The sequence below is a fragment of the Oncorhynchus keta genome, unplaced genomic scaffold, assembly GCF_023373465.1.
Source record: "Oncorhynchus keta strain PuntledgeMale-10-30-2019 unplaced genomic scaffold, Oket_V2 Un_contig_20057_pilon_pilon, whole genome shotgun sequence".
NCBI classification, from domain to species: domain Eukaryota; kingdom Metazoa; phylum Chordata; class Actinopteri; order Salmoniformes; family Salmonidae; genus Oncorhynchus; species Oncorhynchus keta.
The window spans coordinates 9293-32043 of record NW_026281800.1 but is presented as its reverse complement, the minus strand read 5'-3'; the positions used below and the strand labels follow the sequence as shown (position 1 = coordinate 32043).

At 42.9% G+C, this 22751-nt stretch overlaps 1 protein-coding gene across 1 annotated transcript in view; it reads left to right on the top strand.

Moving 5' to 3' along the window:
• LOC118387814 (AF4/FMR2 family member 1-like) overlaps window positions 1–21950 on the top strand; it is a 41140-nt gene extending 19190 nt beyond the window's left edge. The window contains exons 4-12 of the mRNA XM_052504645.1: window positions 5927–5968; window positions 6453–6539; window positions 8506–8542; window positions 11592–11652; window positions 16096–16258; window positions 16466–17416; window positions 18858–18952; window positions 21407–21641; window positions 21842–21950. Of these exons, the coding sequence (XP_052360605.1) occupies window positions 5927–5968; window positions 6453–6539; window positions 8506–8542; window positions 11592–11652; window positions 16096–16258; window positions 16466–17416; window positions 18858–18952; window positions 21407–21641; window positions 21842–21934 (1764 nt within the window). The 3' untranslated portion in view covers window positions 21935–21950. The remainder of the gene's footprint in view (window positions 1–5926; window positions 5969–6452; window positions 6540–8505; window positions 8543–11591; window positions 11653–16095; window positions 16259–16465; window positions 17417–18857; window positions 18953–21406; window positions 21642–21841) is intronic.
• The last annotated feature ends 801 nt before the right edge of the window (window positions 21951–22751 follow it).

Here is a 22751-nt window from a genome sequence, read left to right as displayed (position 1 = left end):
GGGGCCAGATTGGGAATTTAGCCAGGACACCGGGGTTAACACCCCTACTTTTACGATAAGTGCCATGGGATCTTTGATGACCTCAGAGAGTCAGGACACCCGTTTAATCCAAAAGACGGATTAAACAAGTTATATACAAGTTATATAAATGGAATTATAGATATACCTCTCCTTAATGCAACCGCTGTATCAGATTTAAAAAAAAAAAACTTTACGGAAAAAGTAACACATGTAATAAGCTGAGACGAAGGTTTTTGCCTGCAATATGAGTTCTGTTATACTCACAGACATAATTCAAACAGTTTTAGAAACTTCAGAGTGTTTTCTATCCAATACTAATAATATGCATATATTAGCAACTGAGACTGAGGAGCTGGCCGTTTACAATGGGCACCTTTTCATCCAAGCTACTCAATACTGCCCCTGCAGCCATAAAAAGTTAAAGACTATCAGAAATAATATTTGCACTTATTTATTTTTAATCCAAAGCCATGAATGAGTGAGTCACTCAGCTTTATTTAGATGCCGGGGCTATATGACTGTGCCATCAACTTGATAATATACACTGCTCCAAAACATTAAGGGACACTAAAATAAGACATCCTAGATCTGAATGAAATATTCTTATTAAATACTTGTTTCTTTACATCGTTGAATGTGCTGACAACAAAATCACACAAATTATCAATGGAAATCAAATTTATCAACCCATGGAGGTCTGGATTTGGAGTCACACTCAAAATTAAAGTGGAAAACCACACTACAGGCTGATCCAACTTTGATGTAATGTCCTTAAAACAAGTCAAAATGAGGCTCAGTAGTGTGTGTGGCCTCCACATGCCTGTATGACCTCCCTACGACGCCTGGGCATGTTCCTGATGAGGTGGCGGATGGTCTCCTGAGGGATCTCCTACCAGACCTGGACTAACCACGTTGCACCACAGACTGTCCAGGAGTTGGGGGATGGAGCGAGACATGATGTCCCAGATGGGCTCAATTGGATTCAGGTCTGGGGAACGGGCGGGCCAGTCCATAGCATCAATGCCTTCCTCTTGCAGGAACTGCTGACACACTCCAGCCACATGAGGTCTAGCATTGTCTTGCATTAGGAGGAACCCAGGGCCAACCGCACCAGCATATGGTCTCACAAGGGGTCTGAGGATCTCATCTCGGTACCTAAAGGCAGTCAGGCTACCTCTGGCGAGCACATGGAGGGCTGTGCGGCCCCCCAAAGAAATGCCACCCCACACCATGATTGACCCACCGCCAAACCAGTCATGCTGGAGGATGTTGCAGGCAGCAGAACGTTCTCCACGGCGTCTCCAGACTGTCACGTCTGTCACGTGTTCAGTGTGAACCTGCTTTCATCTGTGAAGAGCACAGGGCGCCAGTGGCGAATTTGCCAATCTTGGTGTTCTCTGGCGAATACCAAACATCCTGCACGGTGTTGGGCTGTAAGCACAACCCCCACCTGTGGACGTCGGGCCCTCATACCACCCTCATGGAGTCTGTTTCTGTGCTCCTCCTTGCACAAAGGCGGAGGTAGAGGTCCTGCTGCTGGGTTGTTGCCCTCCTACGGCCTCCTCCGCGTCTTCTGATGTACTGGCCTGTCTCCTGGTAGCGCCTCCATGCTCTGGACACTACGCTGACAGAAACAGCAAATGGTCTTGCCACAGCTCGCATTGATGTGCCATCCTGGATGAGCTGCACTACCTGAGCCACTTGTGTGGGTTGTAGACTCTGTCTCATGCTACCACTAGAGTGAAAGCACTGCCAGCCAGCATTCAAAAGTAACCAAAACATCAGCCAGGAAGCATAGGAACTGAGAAGTTGTCTGTTGTCACCACCTGCAGAACCACTCCTTTATTGGAGGTGTCTTGCTAATTGCCTATAATTTCCACCTGTTGTCTATTCCATTTGCACAACAGCATGCACAATTTATTGTCAATCAGTGTTGCTTCCTAAGTGGACAGTTTGATTTCACAGAAGTGTGATTAACTTGGAGTTACATTGTGTTGTTTAAGTGGTCCCTTTATTTTTTTGAGCAGTGTATAACGATATTTGTTTTTCAAAAAAACGAAAGTCCGCGATTTTTAATTAAAATGAAGGCCAAAATAATAGTATTTTCCAGTTGGCAACAATTTGTTTACCTTCATTAGCCTACTATGTTCCATTATTTCTGTCATTCAGTGATATTTATTCCCACAGTAATTTATGGATCATAAGGAAATAAACATCTGCATTTTGAATGAGTATTTGTATCATTTTGTTAACAAAAGCATAAAGATGCTGATGAAATTGTACTGTATATGCTTCATCCAACATTTTGCGGTTTCATGAGGTTGCCCACACGTAGCTTTATGTAGGTGCTGAGGCTATATGACTGTGCATCAACTTGATTATTTAGCAGACATCACTTGCTTATGTTCAGTCAACACATATCATAAAAATATCATGGAATATATTTGTTTTTTTTTTGTTTCTCCATGCTTGCCTCAGAACAGCGGGGAACGGTGCTGAAATAGTCATCCACAGCGGGTAGGCTATATATAACAATATTTTTAAGATGATTTTGTTTTCCAAAAAACCCCGAAAGTGAGCATTTTGTAATCTGAATAAAGGCCAAAATGTTTTTAGAGGAACAGAAGGACATCCCGGCCAGCCAAAACCTTCCGTAACCCGGATGACACTGGGACAATTGTGCGCCGCCCTATGGGACTCCCAATCACGGTCAGCGTGGATGTGATACAGCCTGGATTCGAACCAGGGACTGGAGTGATGTCTGTTGCACTGAGATGCAGTGCCTTAGACCACTGCGCCACTCGGGAGCCATGACCAATGTATATTGTCCTGCTAATAGCCCATCCTAGAAACGTTGTTTACAGAATTCACAGCCTGCCATGCTTGTGAAAAACAGGGTTAATAATACATTTTCCCCTTCCACATGGTAAAGGTTCCAATTCATAATTTTTTAAAATCAATTAGTATATTTGTGTTTCAACACATTATTTGTTGTATTATTTGTTCTGTCTTTTATGGTGGATTAAGCTGAAATTGCAACCAATCATGGCCGGTTGTGATACAGCCACCCTAACTAAGAAATACATTTGATGAAAGAATTCTCCCCCTACCCTCCTAGGCAAGTCTATTGTTCTGCTAATAGCCATAGTGGCGCTGTACAACATAACCGTGTGTGTTTTGAAAGAGTATTTTCCAGTAAGCAACAATTTGTTTACCTTCATTAGACAACTTTGTTACAATATTTCTGTAATTCTGTGATATTATTCCCATAGTAATTCATTATGGATCCATAGCTAAATAAACATCTGCATTTTGAAAGATTATTTTTAAAATAATTTTATGAACGAAAGCATGAAGAAATACAGTAATGTACAGCTTTATCCAACATTTTGCGGTTGGATGAGGGCAACCATACGCATTTTAAACATTTTGTATAGTAAAGCATTTTGAAGCTAGAAGCTGCCTGCGTTTGTTTATTAGGTTACTGTGCAGTCTGACAAGTAAACCGCCTACAGTATGTACTGTAGTAAACATGCCAATACTGCCTGGCTCTGGACCAATGCATCAGCTGTCGCCCGAATTTCCACCAATGAGTGAAGATGATGAGCGATCGGCGAAGGTCATATGTAATCTGCTGGCTTCACAGCACATCGCCATCGCTCTAATCACAGTCAGAATTCAGTTGAAATTTGTGTGGACTTATGGAAAGGCTCGGTAAGACATGTTCAAAATATATGTATAATTAATTTTTTAGATTTTTTTTGGCTATTTACAAGCAAAAGGTAAATAAAATATTGTAACCTACACCTCACGGACTGCTATATTGTCTTTTGCCTCCTTTTTCAGGTTTCACGGCTCGAGATTTCTTTGGGGAAGAAATCATCAAGAGATATGCTGGACCCTATGTCAGAGAGGTGTTTCTGGGACCACATTGTTTCTTGCATTTTGAATGTCTTTTTTTTCTCTTTATTTTGTTAACGAAGCTGAAAGATGTTGATGAAGAAATGCAAAATGCCTCCAGATGTCCATCACTACTGCAAATAAAAAAACACAGCCTCTTTTTTCCATTCTTTATTGTAACCACAATGTCACAAATAATTTGTATCTACCGTTCCAAATACTTTGATAGTTTGGGATTTACAAATGTGCGCTTTTCATGTCATTTTTCATTAAATCCAGTTCGGCTTTAAGTATAACTTTTTACTGACGCCTTTTAGTGAGAGGTCTAATGCTTTAATATTTAAGATTTGTCCTCCAAATTCATATCTAAGGGGCATTTTTCACACCATTATTAGTTACATCGTTTTAGTTTGGATGTGTAGACTGGCAATAAGAACAGCAGGAACGTTTCAGCGCCATTAGTGCAATGTCCCTTAGTGTTGCTCTGTGCTACCCAGTGGGGTCGGGTGAGGGTCCACCTCCTCCCTTCCCCATGGACTAGGTCCATCTTCAAGAGAACTGCAAGGCAATCCCATTATGCGCCTCTCGGGAGCCATGACAAATCTAGATTGTCCTGCTAATAACAGGGTTAATATATCTGTGAGAATAGACAAAGAGCTTTTATATAATTCTAAATGTATGATGATAATAATAATCGCATTAAAACAAATGTTTTGGAGATTATTTTGTTTTCAAATCATGTAAATTGAGCAAGGAAAAAGGTTGTTCTTGAACATGGGGAGAGACATAGTTGTAAATAAAGCCATTTTGTTATTTAGAATTATTTCTGTTTTTAGAGGGAGAGAAACTAAAAGCCTACAGTTATCTCATGGGTCTCCCAGTTGAGGCCGGCACGAGTATTGAACCAGCATCTGGAGCAACACAGTGTCTTAGACCGCTGCACCTCTCAGGCGCTGTACAACATGACCGGTCGGGAGTAGGCTACAGTAAGAGCAAAATCATCCTAACATTTCCACACCCTAATTGTAGTCTAATTTTCTCTTAGAATAAAAGCTTTAGTTTTAGTAAGTAACACTGAAGTCGTGCATAATTATCAGTTTCTATCTATTTGGTTTATGTCGCCCATTCATTGTCAGAGACACTGTAGTGCCTTGGGACCCAAAAGCATAATCTGTGCTCTAACTCCCCCTTGCGCTGGTCTGGAGCAATAAAGTAGTGACACAGGGTACTGTACTAAACCACAAAGTCCTGCAGCAAAATCGCACAACTTTAAGTTGAGCAACCACTGTAAGTGTCAAGTGTAGGCATGACCTTAGTTTGTACTGTATAAGGCTACTGAAATACATCAGTTTAAATTCAAATGTTTCACTTAACTGCCTTGCACAGCTGACTATCGGCTGAAGTGGCATCACACGGCATCATTCCTGGATGTATGCCTTGTTCACATTCCTATAAATATATGGGCCATAAAGTTGACACTTCTGTGCACTAAAAACATTTGTTTAATGATTAGCAACTGAAAAGGTTTCTGGTAATTGTTTTAATGATTGTTCACATGATTTTTGTATTTGAAGAATTAACAGAATGAAATGGACATTTAGGCTGGTAAAATATGAAAAATAAGCCTACACCCAAAAGGGCAGATTCTGTGATTCATCAAACTTGAACTGAATTTCTGTGACCACACACACACAAACTTATACACACACACACACACACTCTTCAAGCCTCAGTCTAACCTCTGAGAAGGCTCTTCTCCTCAAGCTTACTGGACTGTATCAGGTGTGAGGTCACACAAGGGTTCACTCTGTGCCTACCTTTCTGCTTCTGTTGGAGGGCGGCTCTGTGTGTGTGTGTGTGTGTGGGCATGTGAAAGTCACATGGTCATAGTGGTTTCATAGTATAGACCACCATGCCTATGTTATGTATGTGTTGTTCAAGCTTCACCTCTTGGCTGATTTCTGTGTCACTCAAACTGTGTTCTGCTCCTCTCTTTGCCTTCCAGACTCTGTCAAATAAAGCTCACTGTGTGGAGGACATTCTGAGGGTAAGTTGTTCCTAAATCTTTACTTACAGCTGTGACCAATCCTACAGAGTTGAGGTGGTGGTTGGTCAATTTGTTTGTTAGTGTTATTATCATCATGATGAATGTTGGGTTGCTAAAGAGGGATCGGTCGCTGAGCACACAGCTGCTTTTCACATTCCTGTGTTAAAGCCAACCCAAGTTTACAGAGCTAGCTACTGTAGTATGCATTCTGCATTGAGGACAGAAGAGCGCTTAATGTGCTATATGAATCGGTCATAAAGGTTCTGCTGTGTAGTAGTCCTCCTCTCTGGGTCTTAGACATTGACTTGGTAGGAGGGCATGGTGAACTTTAGTACACAACGGTGAGTCTCATTGAGATTTAAAAATCTATTTTTGCACGAGAGACCTGGCCATCTGTCTTTACTATGGGGCTCTAATGGCCTAGCTAATACTTATTTTCACAACTTTCTTTCGCTTGAGCTCTCTCTGCCTCTCTCTCCTTCAGGAAATGACCCACTCTTGGCCTCCTCTCCTGACTGCCATCCACACACCCAGCACAGCTGAGCCCTCCAAGTTCTCCTTCCCAGTCAAGGTGAGGTCCCTCTCAGCTCACTGAGCTGCTAAAACCTTTACAACTCAGCTCCTTTTGTTTCTCTATACTCCATTTTGAGCTTTAGGTATTTGCCTATTAGCAACTTAGACTCCCCAAATAAATTTCCCCTTGTCTTACGCATGTTCCACTTAGTCAAACAGTGTTGCACAACACCTACACCACATGCATTATGTCCATTAATCATCGGTGTTGTCATAGATTACAAGGGAATGCATAAAACACCTCTTTGTGTCTGTGTTTACTGTATGTGCGTTCACTGTGTTTGTTGTTATCCCGTTCATACCAAGACGAAAACCCACCAATTTTAGCATGTCACCAACTTTTCTTTACATCTGAAAGGTATTGCCGGGAACAAAGCCTGTATTTCTATTTCCGCCAACCGGTATTATGTTTAAAAGTCCCGCCAACGCCTCAGTATAAAAGGTTGCCTTTCATTTTACCGGCTTTGTCATGTGTTAAATCATGAACATTCTATTGTTTTCTGACGTCAAACTCCTCCTTGGCAATCAGAAAGCTTTACAGAGATGCAATTATTTTACATTTATGTAGTTCTATCCTTGAGCTGTTGTCTATTGTCACAGAAATGCTTTGGCATTTAGCTTTGGCAATTTGCACAAAGCCTTTTCATTTTGACTTTGACAGGTAAATATTTTAAGGCCCTTATATTTAGCTAATAAGTTATTGGTTTCTAACTTAGCCTATAGGAGCTGGAGGGCTATCCGTTCCAAACTTTAAATTGTATTTCCACGCTCTAGCATTTTGACCAATTTTATAAGTTGGTTTAGATATAACTCTTCCACTCCTTGGCTGAGAATAAAGAGGAATATGGTGGAAGTAGTGTTCATTGATCCAGCTCTTAAACAATTTTAAACTATACTTGGGTCCTGTTATTTCTCACACGATTTCTATTTGGTGCAAAATTGAAAAATGATGCAACTGGCATGCCCAGACTCCAATAATGCCTTGCCATCTGGAGGATGGCCTTTTACATCAACCAATGGCAATATCATGGATATTAATGGTTTGGAGACATTCCAAGATCTTAAAGAAGCATTTATATTACTAAGTAACTCTTTTATTTGTTTTATCTACAGTTTATGTCAGCTATGCTGGCCTATTGAGTTCCATGGGGAACTCGGGTGTCGAACCATCCAATGATGGGAATTTGTAAACAGATTATCTGGTCTCCTGAAAGGACCAATCTCTGTAATACATAACGACTTTTGGAAAGTTCACACTCTGAGCCTACCATTAAAAAAGTATGGCCCACATATCTAAATGTAGATGAATAATCTTGTTTTTTTTGTATTTATTTTGGAAATGTTTTTTTTTTATTAGGGAATATCTATGCATCCAATAACAAACAAAACAACAACTTGTTATGTCAAGAATTTAAAGAGGAGATTCATAGACTTAAATGTATATTTCAGGATATATAAATGATCCTTGCAGGGGATTTTAACTATCTTACGTGATGATTGACAGATACAAACTATTGATTTTGTTTGCATAGCTCAGCCATCTAAGCCTATAGGCTGCACAGAAAAGTTTTTTTTCTTTAAAAAAAAAATGTAATTAAGCTTTATTTATTATTTTGAAAATACATTTGATTAGTTTGATCTTTCTTACGACCTGCCTAAAATAATTAATGGATTTCATTGTGATGGTGTATATTCAATGGAATTATTAAAATTAACGCCCACCCCTACTTCCACTCTTCAATGGTGCATGCGCACAGGATATAAAAGGCTTATGCCGGAAAGAACGTGGTAAAAATGGGACTGTTTGAAACAAGGTCTTATAAACATTTCCCAGTTAAATTATTATATATTTTTTTTCACAGACAACTTACTGTAAATCCTGTGTGGAAAATCATATCTGTGAGTGTGTTCACTGTGTGTGTGTGTTCACTAAGGCTGTTTGCCTCTACTTTGTCCCCTCACAGGAAGCACAGCACGTCCCACCTGCATTTCCAGGACAAAGTAAGTTAATGTGGGGGAATGGGAGTCTACACTCACTATATCATGTTACATGCATCAAGTTTAAAACACTAGTTTAGGAGTGTTTCTCTGAGAACAAACTGCCCCCTGGCCTCTCAAATTAGGATTTATTAGCTAATGTGACAGTTGATGAGGGTCGCTCTCTCTCTGCAGCCCCGTTTTCATGATTGTGCTATAAATGCCAGCTGGGCTTGCTCTCACTCTTTTTTTAGTATCTCTTTCTCTCTCCATCTCGCTTTTTCTGTCTACATTTGTTTCTATGTGTAACTCACTCACTCACTCACTCACTCACTCACTCACTCACTCACTCACTCACTCACTCACTCACTCACTCACTCACTCACATCAACAGTACAAACTCCATGCGTAAGTGTGTGTGTGTATAGTGCGTCGGTTATCGCGTGTGTGTGCATGTGTCTGTGCCTTATGTTTGTGTTGCTTCACAGTCCCCGCTGTTCCATAAGGTGTATTTCTATCTGTTTTTGAAATCAGATTTTACTGCTTGCATCAGTTCCATGTGCACCTCCCATAGTCTGTTCTGGACTTGGGGACTGTGAAGAGACCTCTTGTGGGGTATGCATGAGTGTCCGAGCTGTGCGCCAGTAGTTCAAACTGACAGCTCGGTGCATTCAACATGTCATTATCTCTCATAAATACAAGTAGTGAGAAAGTCGTTTTCTCCTCCACTTTGTACCAGGTGAGATTGACATGCATATTATTTATATTAGCTCTCTGTGTTCATCTAGGGGCCAGCCGTGCTGCTCTGTTCTGAGCCAATTGTAATTTTCCTAAGTATTTTTTTTGTGGTACCTAGCCATAGGACTGAACAGTAGTCCAGGTGTGACAAAAGGCCTGTAGGACATTGATAGCGCTGTTAAGAAGGTAGAGCAGCACTTTATTATAAACATACTTCTCCCCATTTTAGATACTGTTGTATCAATATGTTTTGACCATAAAAGTTTACAATCCAGGGTTACACCAAGCAGTTTAGTAACCTCAACTTGCTCAATATCCACATTATTCATGACAAGATTTAGTTGAGGTTTAGGGTTTAGTGAATGATTTGTCCCAAGTACAATGCTTTTAGTTTTAGAAACATTTAGTACTAACTTATTCCTTGCTACCCACTGCAACTTACTGCAACTCTTTGTTAATTGTTTCAGTCATTTCAGTCGCTGTAGTAGCTGACATGTATAGTGTTGAGTCATCTGCATACATAGACACACTGGCTTTACTCAAAGCGAGTGGCATGTCATTAGTAAAAATTGAAAAACTAATGGGCCTAGACAGCTGCCCTGGGGAATTCCTGATTCTACATGGATTATGTTGGAGAGGCTTCCATTTAAATAACACCCTCTGTTCTGTTAGACAGGTAACTCATTAGCCACAATATAGCAGCAGGTGTAAAGCCATAACACAAGTTTTTCCAGCAGCAGACTATGATCTATGATGTCAAAAGCCGCACTGAAGTCTAACAAAACAGCCCCCACAACTTTTTATCATCAATTTCTCTCAGCCAATCATCAGTCATTTGTGAAAGTGCTTGTTGAATGTCCTTCCCTATAAGCATGCTGAAAGTTTGTTTGTTTGCTGTAAAGTAGCGTAGTATCTTGTCAAACAGGCTGATTTGGTCGGCTGTTTGAGCCAGTAAAGAGGGCTTTACTATTTTTAGGTAATGGAATGACTTTTGCTTCCCTCCAAGCCTGGAGGCACACACATTCTAGTAGGCTTAAATTGAAAATATGACAAATAGGAGTGGCAATATCGTCCGCTGTTATCCTCAGTGGCACTCTGTGTCAATTTATCTTTTTCCATCGCTCTCTTTCTCTTCATTTCCACCAGACTCCGTCACAAACACTCGAGCCACTCGTCCCCCAGAGTTAGAAAGTCATTGGTCACAGCCGTGTTATTCGTCTCCCATCCATTGAACTGGCCTGCCAATAAATAATAAACCTCCCAGATGAGTTCAGCTCTAGGCTCTGGGCCTCTCTTTATTAAGGTTTTATTGACCTATTCTTTCCCTCTTCTAACCGCACTAGTTGGGAATCAGCTGTGACTTGTTGGAAAGGTGTCATCACCAGCTATAGCGTACAATGATATTCTAGATGATTCTGTGCTTCCATATTTGTGGCAACAGTTTGGGGAAGGTCCTTTCCTGTTTCAGCATGACAATGCCACCATGCACAAAGCGAGGTCCATACAGAAATGGTTTGTTGAAATCGGTGTGGATGAACTTGACTGGCCTGCATGGACCTCAACTCCATCTAACACCTTTCGGATGAATTGGAACGCCAACTGCGAGCCAGGCCTAATTGCCCAACCTCACTAATGCTCTTGTGGCTGAATCGAAGCAAGTCCACGCAGCAATGTTCCAACATCTAGTGGAAAGCTGTTATAGCAGCAAAGGGGCGACCAACTCCATCGTAATGCCCATGATTTTGGAATGAGATGTTCGACGTCCAGGTGTCCACGTACTTTTGTCCATGTGGTGTATTTATAACTGGGCTAAGTAGCAAAGAATATGAACGATAGACCATCATTGTGAATACGAATTTGTTCTTAACTGACTTGCCCTAGTTAAATAAAGGTTACATTTTAATTTCAAACAAAAATAACAAATGTGCACACATGGCTAAATGCAGCTCTCGCACTGATCTAAAAACCAGCACATCTATTCACGACCGCTCATGCAGCTCTACTCACGACCGCTCGTGCAGTAGAATCCTACTCGGATGCATTCTGCCTACAGCAAAATCTTTTACATACTAAGTATTGCATAGTTTGTTAGTTTCGGTATGTTGCATTGGAAGTGGCTAATATTGTGTTGATTCGATCACAATTCCCACAGTAAAGGGAAATGTTGACCAAGTTAACTTTCCAGAGTTTTCCCCCTTAATTGACTTCCAATCTTGTGCGCAGGCTGATATTTCTTCTGCAGGGCAGTCCCGAGTGTGCCCAGTTTAGAGGGAATATTGGTAAGGGGGTGTGTCCCATCTGTTTTAGTAAAGATGTTGTTTTTTTCTCTTCCCAGAACACTATGGATCACCTCCGCTAGCCTCTTCCTCCAGACTCATCTGTCAACAGAGCTCATCGTGAGTATCCTTTCACCCTCTGTCATGTCCCTAATGTGTACTAATGTCCCCAAAGAGGGGCCATAGTGCACCCCAAGCCTTTGTCTCCCGTTGGTATTGAAAAGGTCGCAGTGACCCTTTTGGCCTGAAAGAACATCCAGGTGGTGGAGGTAGTGTGTGTGCGTTCGTTATGCAGTTAGTCCAGATCAGTGCAGACTGTGTATTAGATTACCTCATAGACTCTTCAGAGATATCATCCTGCTATCAGATTAGAGAGAGGCTGCAGCAGCAGGGACACATAGCAGAAGTCTACTCACGTGTCTGTGTGGTTGTATTCTTCACATGCGTGCCACAGACAAGTCTCGTGTCGCTTTTTCTCCTATTACACAGTCACCGGCAGACTGTATCATATCACAGCACAGTTTCACCATTTTCTATCTAAAATCCTTCCTATGTATTGTAGCTGAAATAAAAGATCCCAAACATTTTCCATACACACAAGGCTTATTTCTCACTAATGTTGTGCACAAATTTGTTTACATTCCTGTTAGTGACCATTTCTCCTTTGCCAATATAATCCATCCACCAGACAGGTGTTGCATATCAAGAAGCTGATTAAACAGCATGAGCGTTAGAGGTGCACCTTGTGCTCAGGACAACAAAAGGTCACTCTAAAATGTGCAGTTGTGTCACAACACGATGCTACCAATGTCTCAAGTTTTGAGGGAGTGTACAATTGGCATACTGCAGGAATGTCTACCAGAGCTGTTGCCAGATAATTTAATGTTAATTTCTATGCCATAAGCCGTATGTCCAACCAGCCTCACAACTGCAGACCATGTCAGCCCAGGACCTCCCCATGCGGCTTCTTCACCTGCAGGATTGTCTGAGACCAGCCACCTTGGACAGCTGCTGAAATTGTGGGTTTTCCAACTGTCAGAAACCGTTTCATGGAAGCTCATCTGCGTGCTCGTTGTCCTCACCAGGGTGTTGACCTGCCTGCAGCTTGGTGTCATTACCGACTTCAGTGGGCAAATGCTCACTTCGCTTGCCACTGGCACGCTGGAGAAGTGAGCTCGTCACGGATGAATCCCAGTTTCAACTGTGCCGGACAGATGGCAGAAAGCGTGTATGACTTCGTGTGGCCGAGTGGTTTGCTGATGTCAACGTTGTGAACAGAGTGCCCCATTATGGCGGTGGGGCTATGGTATGGGCAGGCATAAGCTACGGACAAGCAACACAATTACATTTTTATCAATCAATCATTTGAATGCACAGATGCCAGGATTCAGTCACAGCTAGAACATCTGGGTTGGCAGAGTGTGCTAAAGCAGTGAATAGAACAAACTTAGGGAGGAGGCTTCTAATGTTAACATGCATGAAACCAAGGCTATTACGGTTACAGAAGTCGGCAAAAGAGAGAGCCTGGGGAATAGGAGTGGAACTAGGCACGGCAGGGCCTGGATTTACCTCTACATCGCCAGAGGAACAGAGGAGGAGTAGAATAAGGGTACGGCTAAAAGAAATAAGAATTGGTCGTCTAGAACATCTGGAACAGAGAGTAAAAGGAGGTTTCTGGGGGTGATAAAATAGCATCAAGGTATACTGTCCAGACAAAGGTATGGTAGGATGTGAATACAGTGGAAGTAAACCTAGGTATTGAGTGATGAAGAGAGAGATATTGTCTCTAGAAACATCATTGAAACCAGGAGATGTCATTGCATGTGTGGGTGGTGGAACTAATAGGTTGGATAAGGTATAGTGAGCAGGACTAGAGGCTCTACAGTGAAATAAGCCAATAAACACTAACCAGAACAGCAATGGACAAGGCATATTGACATTAAGGAGAATCATGCTTAGTCGAGTGATCAAAAGGGTCCAGTGAGTAGAGAGGTTGGTTGGGGGTCACGGTGATTTAGACAGCTAGCCAGGCCATCGGTAGCAAGCTAGCATAGGATGGAGGTCTGTTATTAGCCACCTCTTGCTTTCCGTCAGTAGATTAGTGGGGTTCCGTGTGGTAGAGGGGATTAATCCAAATCACACAACAACAACAAAAAAACAATAGATATAGTTATAGAGGCCCAAGAAGAAAAAATAAAATAATAATAAAAATAAATAAATTGTCCGATTGTCTATTCAGATAGCAGCCGATAAGACAGCTAACGGTTAGCGGGCCGCAGATGGGCGTTCAGGTAACGTCGCGGCGGAGGAGCCAGCCGGATAACTCCTTCGGGTAGATAACGTCGGCAGTCCAGTTGTGAAGGCCCGGTGGGGCTCCGCGTAGGCAGTAAAACGGGTCCGGATAGGTGATTGTAGCCCAGGAGTGATTGATGGAACTCTTCAGCTGGCTTGCTCCGGAATAATTTATGTTTGCTCCGGAATCGACGAAAGCCGATACTCAAACGTATAGCAGCTAGCTAGCTGTGAGATCCAGGTATGAATGTCCAGAGTTAACGGTTCAAATCCAGGGACATGGAGAGAAAAATTGGTCCGGTATGTTCCGTTCCGAGCCGCGCTGCGCCGTACAAAACTGGCGATAGATTTTCGAGCTAAAGGATAGCTGATGACCACAAACCGTGGTTAGCTGAATACTAACGATTAGCCAGTAAAGAAGCTAACTAGCTTCTGAGTAGCTTCTGGATTAGCTTCTGGATTAGCTCCTGGCTAGCTTCTGGCTAGTTTCTGGTTAGCTTCTTGGAGGATTACAGATTTGAGGTAAATAATAATTTTAAAAAATAAATATAAATTGGTGAGGCGGGTTGCAGGAGAGTGTTTTGAAGATGATATAAAAAGTTGTAAATATATATATATATACGGGACACGACAAGACGAGGACAAAAGACGTCTGAACTGCTATGCCATCTTGGAATATAGGTGGGACAACATTCCACAGGCCACAATCAACAGCCAGATCAACTCTATGCGAAGGAGACGTGTTGCGCTACATGAGGCAAATAGTGGTCACCCCAGATACTGACTGGTTATCTGATCCACGCCACTACTTTTTAAAAAAGGCATCTGTGACCAACAGATGCATATCTGTATTCCCAGTCATGTGAAATCCATAGATTAGGGCCTAATTAATTTATTTCAATTGACTGACGACTTACTTTCTTTTATAAATTCAGTAAAATCTTTTAATTTGTTGCATTTTGCATTTATATTTTTGTTCAGTGGAAAAGGGAATGATATCAACCCGCAAGGCAGGCAGTCAAATAATTTTCAAAAAATGCTTGATAAATGGTGCATAACACAAATATAAAAAATTAATTTCATAAAGAAATATTAGTGGAAATATATCCATAAAAAGTTCAGAAAAGTAATTTTAATCATTGAATCCTACCCTGTATTGTCTGATTTGGAATCTCGCCAAGGAGAGATTACATGCCATTAATTCCAATAATTAGACCTCACCACAGTGGACACAATTATTCATTACACAATTGTGTAAATTTCGATTTAAATTAAATCACCCTCTTCAACCTCATCATTCAGTTAATTCAAATTATGTTGTGAATTAACGTGCCCAATTTACGTCATTCAGGGAAGAGAAAGACACATTAGCGCCTGGCTTCGTACCAACGTCCTACAACGCATTTGTCTTGGCCCGTTAAGGTAGGAATCTTATTTTTTGTTGTTGTACAATATCAAACGTCAGTGGCCGTTTTGACAATGGCGGTTCTGGTGTTAACAAGGCCGTTTCAGTGTACAGTAGAACAACAATATAAAACATATTTTGGACAAACGGAAAGCTAAGACGTAGTCAGTCACACTCAAACTGATATCCTTGTTTGAAAGACACATGTAAGCAAGGCCTATGCCTAGTTCATGTAATGTGCGACCCTCTCTCTCTTCTAATGTATTCACACCACCGATATTATCAGGAGTACAGAACAGCTTGGCCTATTTGTTAGCATAGTAGTTAAAGCCATGATAGTAATAGTTCCTCCTGCCCTGCCTGGTGAGTGTGTGGCTCTGAGAGCACATCTGGTTGAGTGTTACAGCAGGAGAAAGGAGCTCAGCGATCCTGGAGGCTGCTGTGTTTAGCTTGGAAGGGGTCCTGCTCGGGCCGTGTGTGTGTGTGTGTGTGTGTGTGTGTGTGTGTGTGTGTGTGTGTGTGTGTGTGTGTGTGTGTGTGTGTGTGTGTGTGTGTGTGTGTGTGTGTGTGTGTGTGTGTGTGTGTGTGTGTGTGTGTGTGTGTGTGTGTAAAGAGGCCTAACCTCTGAGGGATTATAGGGATGTGGCAGGGAGGGTGATGTTGTATTGTGATAGAGAACAACTCTCCATCTAAACCATTTATTCACCTGTATTATTATACAGTTTGTTAATAGTTACTGCTTTTACACCTTTCTCTATTTTCTCACACATTCCTGTAAAAGTCCAGATAAATTAACTGAACTGCTTTCTAACACTTTTCTGTCTCTGCGTTCTCTGGTTGTAATAACTATGCTTTCTGTCTCTCAGGTCCTTCAGTACGGTTGTAGCAACACATTCCAGTGGGGTGGAGTCAGCCAGCTCCAGTGACTCTGAGAGCAGCTCAGGGTCAGACTCAGACAGTGAGAGCAGTGAGAGTGGGACAGAGGAGGCCCCACAACCCATCAGGAGCAGCAGCCCACCAGTACCCAAGGTACAAACACACAGCACACTACTTAGTCATACACTTGGAACACTTAAATAACTTGCTTTGTCTTTGATTGATCATGCGTTCACCATGGGCCAGTTTCCCTGTACACAGAATCTTCATTCAAATGGCTTTGGAGTCCAGGACTAGGCTTAAGGTTTATACCGGGTCCTATATGTTTCTTTACATTGTTCATATATTGTCTCTGTCCAGGCTGAAGGCCCCGTGGTGACTAACTGGCAGCTGAATAACTGGATCAGAGTGAGCCAGCAGAACCCCATCACAGAGAGCCAGAGTGACACTGTCCAAAGCCCTTTACCGAAACAGCAGCAGAGCCATGACTCAGAGGAGGAGGCCATTCCTCCCAGGGACTACAAATCCCACACACCACCACAATACCCAGAGTTCAGCGATAGTGAAGCCAAGCCTCCAGGAAGTGAGGACGTTGCCTGCAAACAGCATGTCCGCCACAAGTCCCCGGCCGTCTCACCTGTTGGGGACAGCAGCAGCCAGAGAAAAACTGTGGGGAACAAACATCCCTCCAGACCAGTTAAGGCTCCCCGTTCTGAGGACTCCCAGGCTGGGCTGCGGGTGGAGAGTGTGGAGGTGGCCCCCCGCGACAAAGACCCCTCGTTCACAGACAGGCCAAAGGTCAAAACGAAAACCGGGCACAGCAGCAAGAGTGGCAGCGCCATAACGGACAGTAAGAAGCCTGCCAAGCGCAACTCTTTGGAGAAGAGGAAGACTAAACAACCAGAGTCTGGAAGCAGTGGTCCCAAGATGACTCTGATGCTGGACTGTAAGAGGGAGAGGTCTCGCAGTCCCAGCCCTGCCCGGGTGGTGGAAACCTCCGTCAGTGTCAGGAAAGAGACCCTCCCGGCCCCTCAGAAGGGCCAGAAAACGCCCAGGAGCTACTCTGCAGCTGCAGCACACCAGGCCAAACGGGAGTCCTCAGCCAAAGCTTCCAGGGGCCCCCAGGGACCTCCACATGCCCTGCTGGTGAAGATTGAGCTCAATCTGCTGTCCAGGGTCCCTCCCCAGGGCTCCAGGCCTTCTCATGGAGGCCAGGAACCAACCAGCAGGAAGAGACCCAACACAGCCCCAGAGAGGGGAGACAGGGACCCTGCTTCCCCCATCACTACCAAAGTCTGCAAAAAGAGACCGGTGAGTGTTTTTGTTTGTTTTGTGACATAGGATGCATACTGTTGCGGATATTAGCAGGTTTTTGTTTTTATGAACTGGTTTGGGTTCAGCAGCTCTTCTATACAGGAATATTATGTCCCACTCCTTACCTTGTCCCCACTCATAGCCATGTCCCATACACAATGTCACCTTCCTGTTACATCACTTAACGATTGCATTGTGTGACAAGTCTATGGCTACCCAAATAGTCTGGGTAGCTATTTGATTAACTATTCAGGAGTCTTATGACCTGGGGGTATAAGCTATTTAGGAGCCTCTTAGACTTGGCACTCCGGTACTGCTTGCCGTGCGGTAGCAGAGAGAACAGTCTATGACTAGGGTGGCTGGAGTCTTTGACAATTTTTAGGGCCTTCCTCTGACACGGCCTGGTATAGAGTTCCTGGATGGCAGGAAGCTTGGCCCCGGTGATGTACTGGGCCGTACGCACTACCCTCTGTAGTGCCTTGCGGTTGGAGGCTGAGCAGTTACCATACCAGGCGGTGATGCAACCCGTCAGGATGCTCTTGATGGTGCCGCTGTAAAACCTTTTGAGGATCTGAGGACCCATGCCAAATCTTTTCAGTCTCCTGAGTTGCTGGAATTGTGATACAGTGAAATAATCTGAATTTAAACAATTGTTGGGAAATTACTTGTCATCCACAAAGTAGCTGTCCTAACCGACTTGCCAAAACTATGGTTTGTTAACAATACATTTGTGGAGTGGTTGAAAAATGAGTTTTAATGACTCCCACCTAAGTGTATGTAGACTTCCGACTTCAACTATGTGTAGACAGCTATGAAAAATACAGATACACTTTCTAGGTCGATAGTGCTGTCTACAGCTTATCATGAGATACTCTACCTCAGGCGAGCAAAACCTCGAGACTTCCTTAGATATCGTGCACCAACTGTTTACATAAATGCATAGGCACCCATCCGTTGTTTTGCCAGAGGCTGCTGTTCTGTCCTGCTTCCTGTATGTTGAGTCATGTATTCAGTGTATTTTAAGCATTTTAGTTCCCTCATTGAATCAAACATCCTGTTTTGCATTATGTGCTAAGTGTGCAGTATCCCAGCTGTAATTCTAGATTTGCCTGAAAATAATTTGTACAGTATATGTCTGATCCTTGTTTTCTTTGGCTCTCTTCTGTTGAGGTATTCAGGGCAGCCTGTTCTCCTTCAAAAGGCTCTTATCTAGGCTGTGCGTCACTGCCCCTGAGAGGTCTGCCAACCTGTATGGTTGACTAGCGTTAGATCGTGAAAGTAGTAGTACTATAGACCTCGTGGTCTGCTTGAGAGGGTGAACATGGAGAAGTAACAAAAGTGCTTTGACCACAGATGCTGAATTTATTTTTTAAATGGGAAGAACAGCAAACCTGTCGCAAGTATAGTTTTTATTACTATTATTATAATTTTTTTTCAGGCTGAGAAGGATGCGAAATCCCTGCCAAGGAAGAAGCCAAAATTGGAGAAAGATCCCAAACACTCCTCTTCATGTCCTGGTTCCTGCAAGTCTGTGTGAGTAACACTACACTCCTCAGTTCTTAACTCCTCCTAACTAGTGTCTTCAATGCTCTGCAGCATATCCATCCATAGCTTCTCTGCCCCAAAGTGCTGCAAACTACTTCTGGTATAACATTCTTCTGGTATACCTAATAACATTACAACGATATTAGAGATGTATCAAACAAAATGTTTGGTGATTTTCCCCAGCACCTTAAGCTGTCCATTGGCCGGATGTCACCCTAGAGACAAGGCTGGGTATCAGACTGGGTGTCTGACTATTTGCAGATTCCATGAAATTGAATGTAAGACTTTTTAACCCTCTAAAGGGGGGTGTAGTTCTACTAAGCTAACGTATGGAATTGTTTTAAGATGGCCATACCAAGAATAATTTAGGTTTTTGATTTAGTACCCATTTAGGTCAAAAAATGTCAATTTGCAGAAACATTTAATTTGGGCTTACTGCTATTTGCACAGACAACACCTTGAATAAACGATTCATACATTGAAAAACAGATGGTCCCCAAAAAATGTCTCACGGAACTTTGTTTTGAAGTGTCTGTGCTATTTCTGAGAGATATAAGAAACTATTTTTGGGGGACACATTTAACCCCTTTTTTTTAACCCCTTTTTTAGCCATTAAAATACCCCCCTGCCTCTGTTGGCGGATGCAGTAGATTGTGACGGAGCCCTTGCAAATGGCTGATTATCTCTAGCTTAAACAGACTGATTTTGATGGGGATTTTTTTATTTTGCTAATTTGATTTTTGCTGTGAAATTGACTCTGGGGTTAATACCTTTTTTAATGTCACTTGGAATGCAATTTAATATCAATGTTGAGGTCTGCGTGCACCACATACCTGCTAATATTCATTCCCCTCCGTAAATGTTTGCCCTTATTTGTGCAGCCCTACGTGTAAATTATCTCAAATGAGTGCAGGAAATGCAGAAATGTATGAAAATGCTGATTTTTTTGGGGTGGGGGGGTTGAATTGAACAGTATAAAACAATCAGAATGGAGAGAGACTCATTTTAAATCCCTCCAAATGTATTTCCACCCTAGTGTCACGTACTAAGCAAATTTAGAACCTTTTGTTATTCAAAAACATAAAATTCTGTCTCATACCATCAAAAATGTGAAAAATATGATATTTTGGCCGTGTCAGTCAAGTTCCTGTTGAGCAGTTGATTTGTAGAATCTGGCGAATGGGGCTGGAATAAGTCTGCATGCCCATTAGCTCTCCTGGAGTTATTATGCTCAAACATTAGCCTAAAACCAAAAAGTCTAATAAAATAATTCCCTCATGGTCCTCCCGAGTGGTGCAGAGGTCTAAGGCACTGCGTCGCAGTGCTAGAGGCGTAACTACAGACACGGGTTCAATCCCAAGCCGTATCACAACCGGCCGGGATCTGGTGTCCCATAGAGCAGCACACAATTTGCCCAGCATTGTCCGGGTTAGGGGAGGCTTTGGCCCGGGGGGGCTTTACTTGGTTCATCAATCTATAGCGACTCCTTGTGGCAGGTCAGCTCCTGCAGGCTGACCTCAGTCGTCAGTTGATCAGTGTTTCCTCTGACACATTGGTGTGGCTGGTTTCCCAGGTTAAGCAGGTGGGTGTTATGTTTCGGAGGACGCATGACTCAACCTTCGCCTACAAGCCCGTTGGAGTTTCAGTGATTAGACAAGATTGAAAAAGGGGGTAAAAAAATATAGGGTAAGTGAATCAGTTACTTCGAAGCAAGCCATCTAAGCGGGAGGGCTTAGGCTGAACTTTTTAAATTTTCTTTAAAATAAATATTTTACCCCCTTTTTTGTGGTATCCTATTGCTGGTAGTTACTGTCTTGTCTCATCGCTACAAATCCCACACGGACTCGGGAGAGGCGAAGGTCGAGAGCCATGTGTCCGCCGAAACCCAACCAAGCCGCACTGCTTCTTAAAACAGTGCTCATCCAACCCGGAAGCCAGCCACACCCGGAAGCCAGCCGCACTGGTCAGCTGCAACAGAGCCTGGGCTCGAACCCAGAGTCTCTGGTGGCACAGCTAGCACTGCGATGCAGTGCCTTAGATCACTGCACCACCCGGGAGACCTTAGACTGAAATTTTCAAGTGCCAAGTAAGCTATTTCATCTAACATGTTCAGGAAATGCATGATGGATATTTTGATGTGCAAAATGTCAGAATAGGATCCAGAATAATCAGATCAGATTAATTTGCATATTGGCCTAGGCTATATGCTATTTAATTTACCACGAGAAGAAGTGGGAAGGCAAAACACACAGCTATAGTGCCTTAAAGTATTCACTCCCCTTGACTTTGTCCGCATTTTGTTGTTAGAATGTACGATTTTTTTAAGGACCTACCGACACCCTGCTGACTGGGCATTCTCCCTTCAGAGAAGAAATTCCCCTTTCACAGTATCTCCTCTGTCCCATTCTGATCTAACTTGCCATCTGGCCTTTTCTCTCACAGAACGCCCAAGAACCCTGGAGAGGAGGAGGTGGAGAGGAAGCGGTCGAAGAAGGGGGCTTCTGTCCCTCTGCAAGACCCTGGGAAAGAGCCGGGGAGGCGCAAGCGGCATGCAGGGGAGACCCCAGAGCCCAACGCTGCCTCAGCAGCCAAAAGCAAGGACAGGGAGGCCTCCACCCCCGTCAAACACAAGAAGGGCACTGGGAAACGACACACAGAGCATTCCAAGACTGGCAAGGCAAGAGATTTGAGTCAATATGTATGTTATATGTGAAATTGAGTCACACATCTGAGAGTTGCTTCAGCAGGTGCGTCAGAAGTGTTAGATGTTATTCAAAGGATGAAGCTCAGTATTTATCGTTAATTGCCTGTATAAAGGTTATCTGAAATAATGAGAAATAGGTGTTGATATGCTGTCTCCTCTGGTTTTGTCTGAAGGCCCCCAAGAGCAGCTTTGCCTTCTCTGTGCCTGCCCAGCTCACCGGGGGTTCCCTGTCCTCCAGACCCCTGCTCAAGGTCGAGGACAGGTAAGATTCCTTTTACATAACTACATACTTATTTCATTAGAAAAGTTATACAACACCTTATGCCCCTGTGAAAAAATGGTTGCCCCCTTACACTCAATAAATGGTTTAGCTGCAGTGTCTCCAGCCAAACACTTCCTGTAGTTGATCAGTGGCCCTCTTATTTTGACCCACTCTTCCGTGCAGAACTGCTTTAAGTCAGCGACATTTGTTGGTTTTAAACCATGAACTGCTCGTTTCAAGTCCTGACACATCTCAATTGGGATTAGGTCTTTGACTAGGCCATTCCAGAACTTCAAATTTGTTGCTTTTTAGATGTTTTATGTAGACTTGATTGTGTGTTTTGGATCATTGTCTTGCTGTATGACCCAGCTGCGCTTCACCTTCAGCTCACAGACGGATGGCCTGACATTCTCCTGTAGAATTCTCTGATACAGAGCAGAATTCATGGTTCATTCTATTAAGGCAGCAAAGCATCCCCAAACCATCACACTACCACCACCAGTAATGGCGCCCGAGGGGATGGCTGCCGTTTTACGGGCTCCTAACCAACTATGGTATTTTGTGTTTTTTCACATTGTTTGTAACTTACTTTGTATTTAATGTTGCTGCTACCGACTCTTATGCCCAAAAAGAGCTTCTGGATATCAGACCAGCGATTACACACCTTGAACTGGACAAAGATCTTTTTCTTTAATGAGTCCAACGCGAAAGATATACAGCTTCTCCGAGAACCGGCCAAATCCCAGTCATTCGCATGAAGAAAAGACAGAAATACAGGGTGCGGAGATAGGTGTGCCTTGTGAGAAATTTGTCAGCAATTG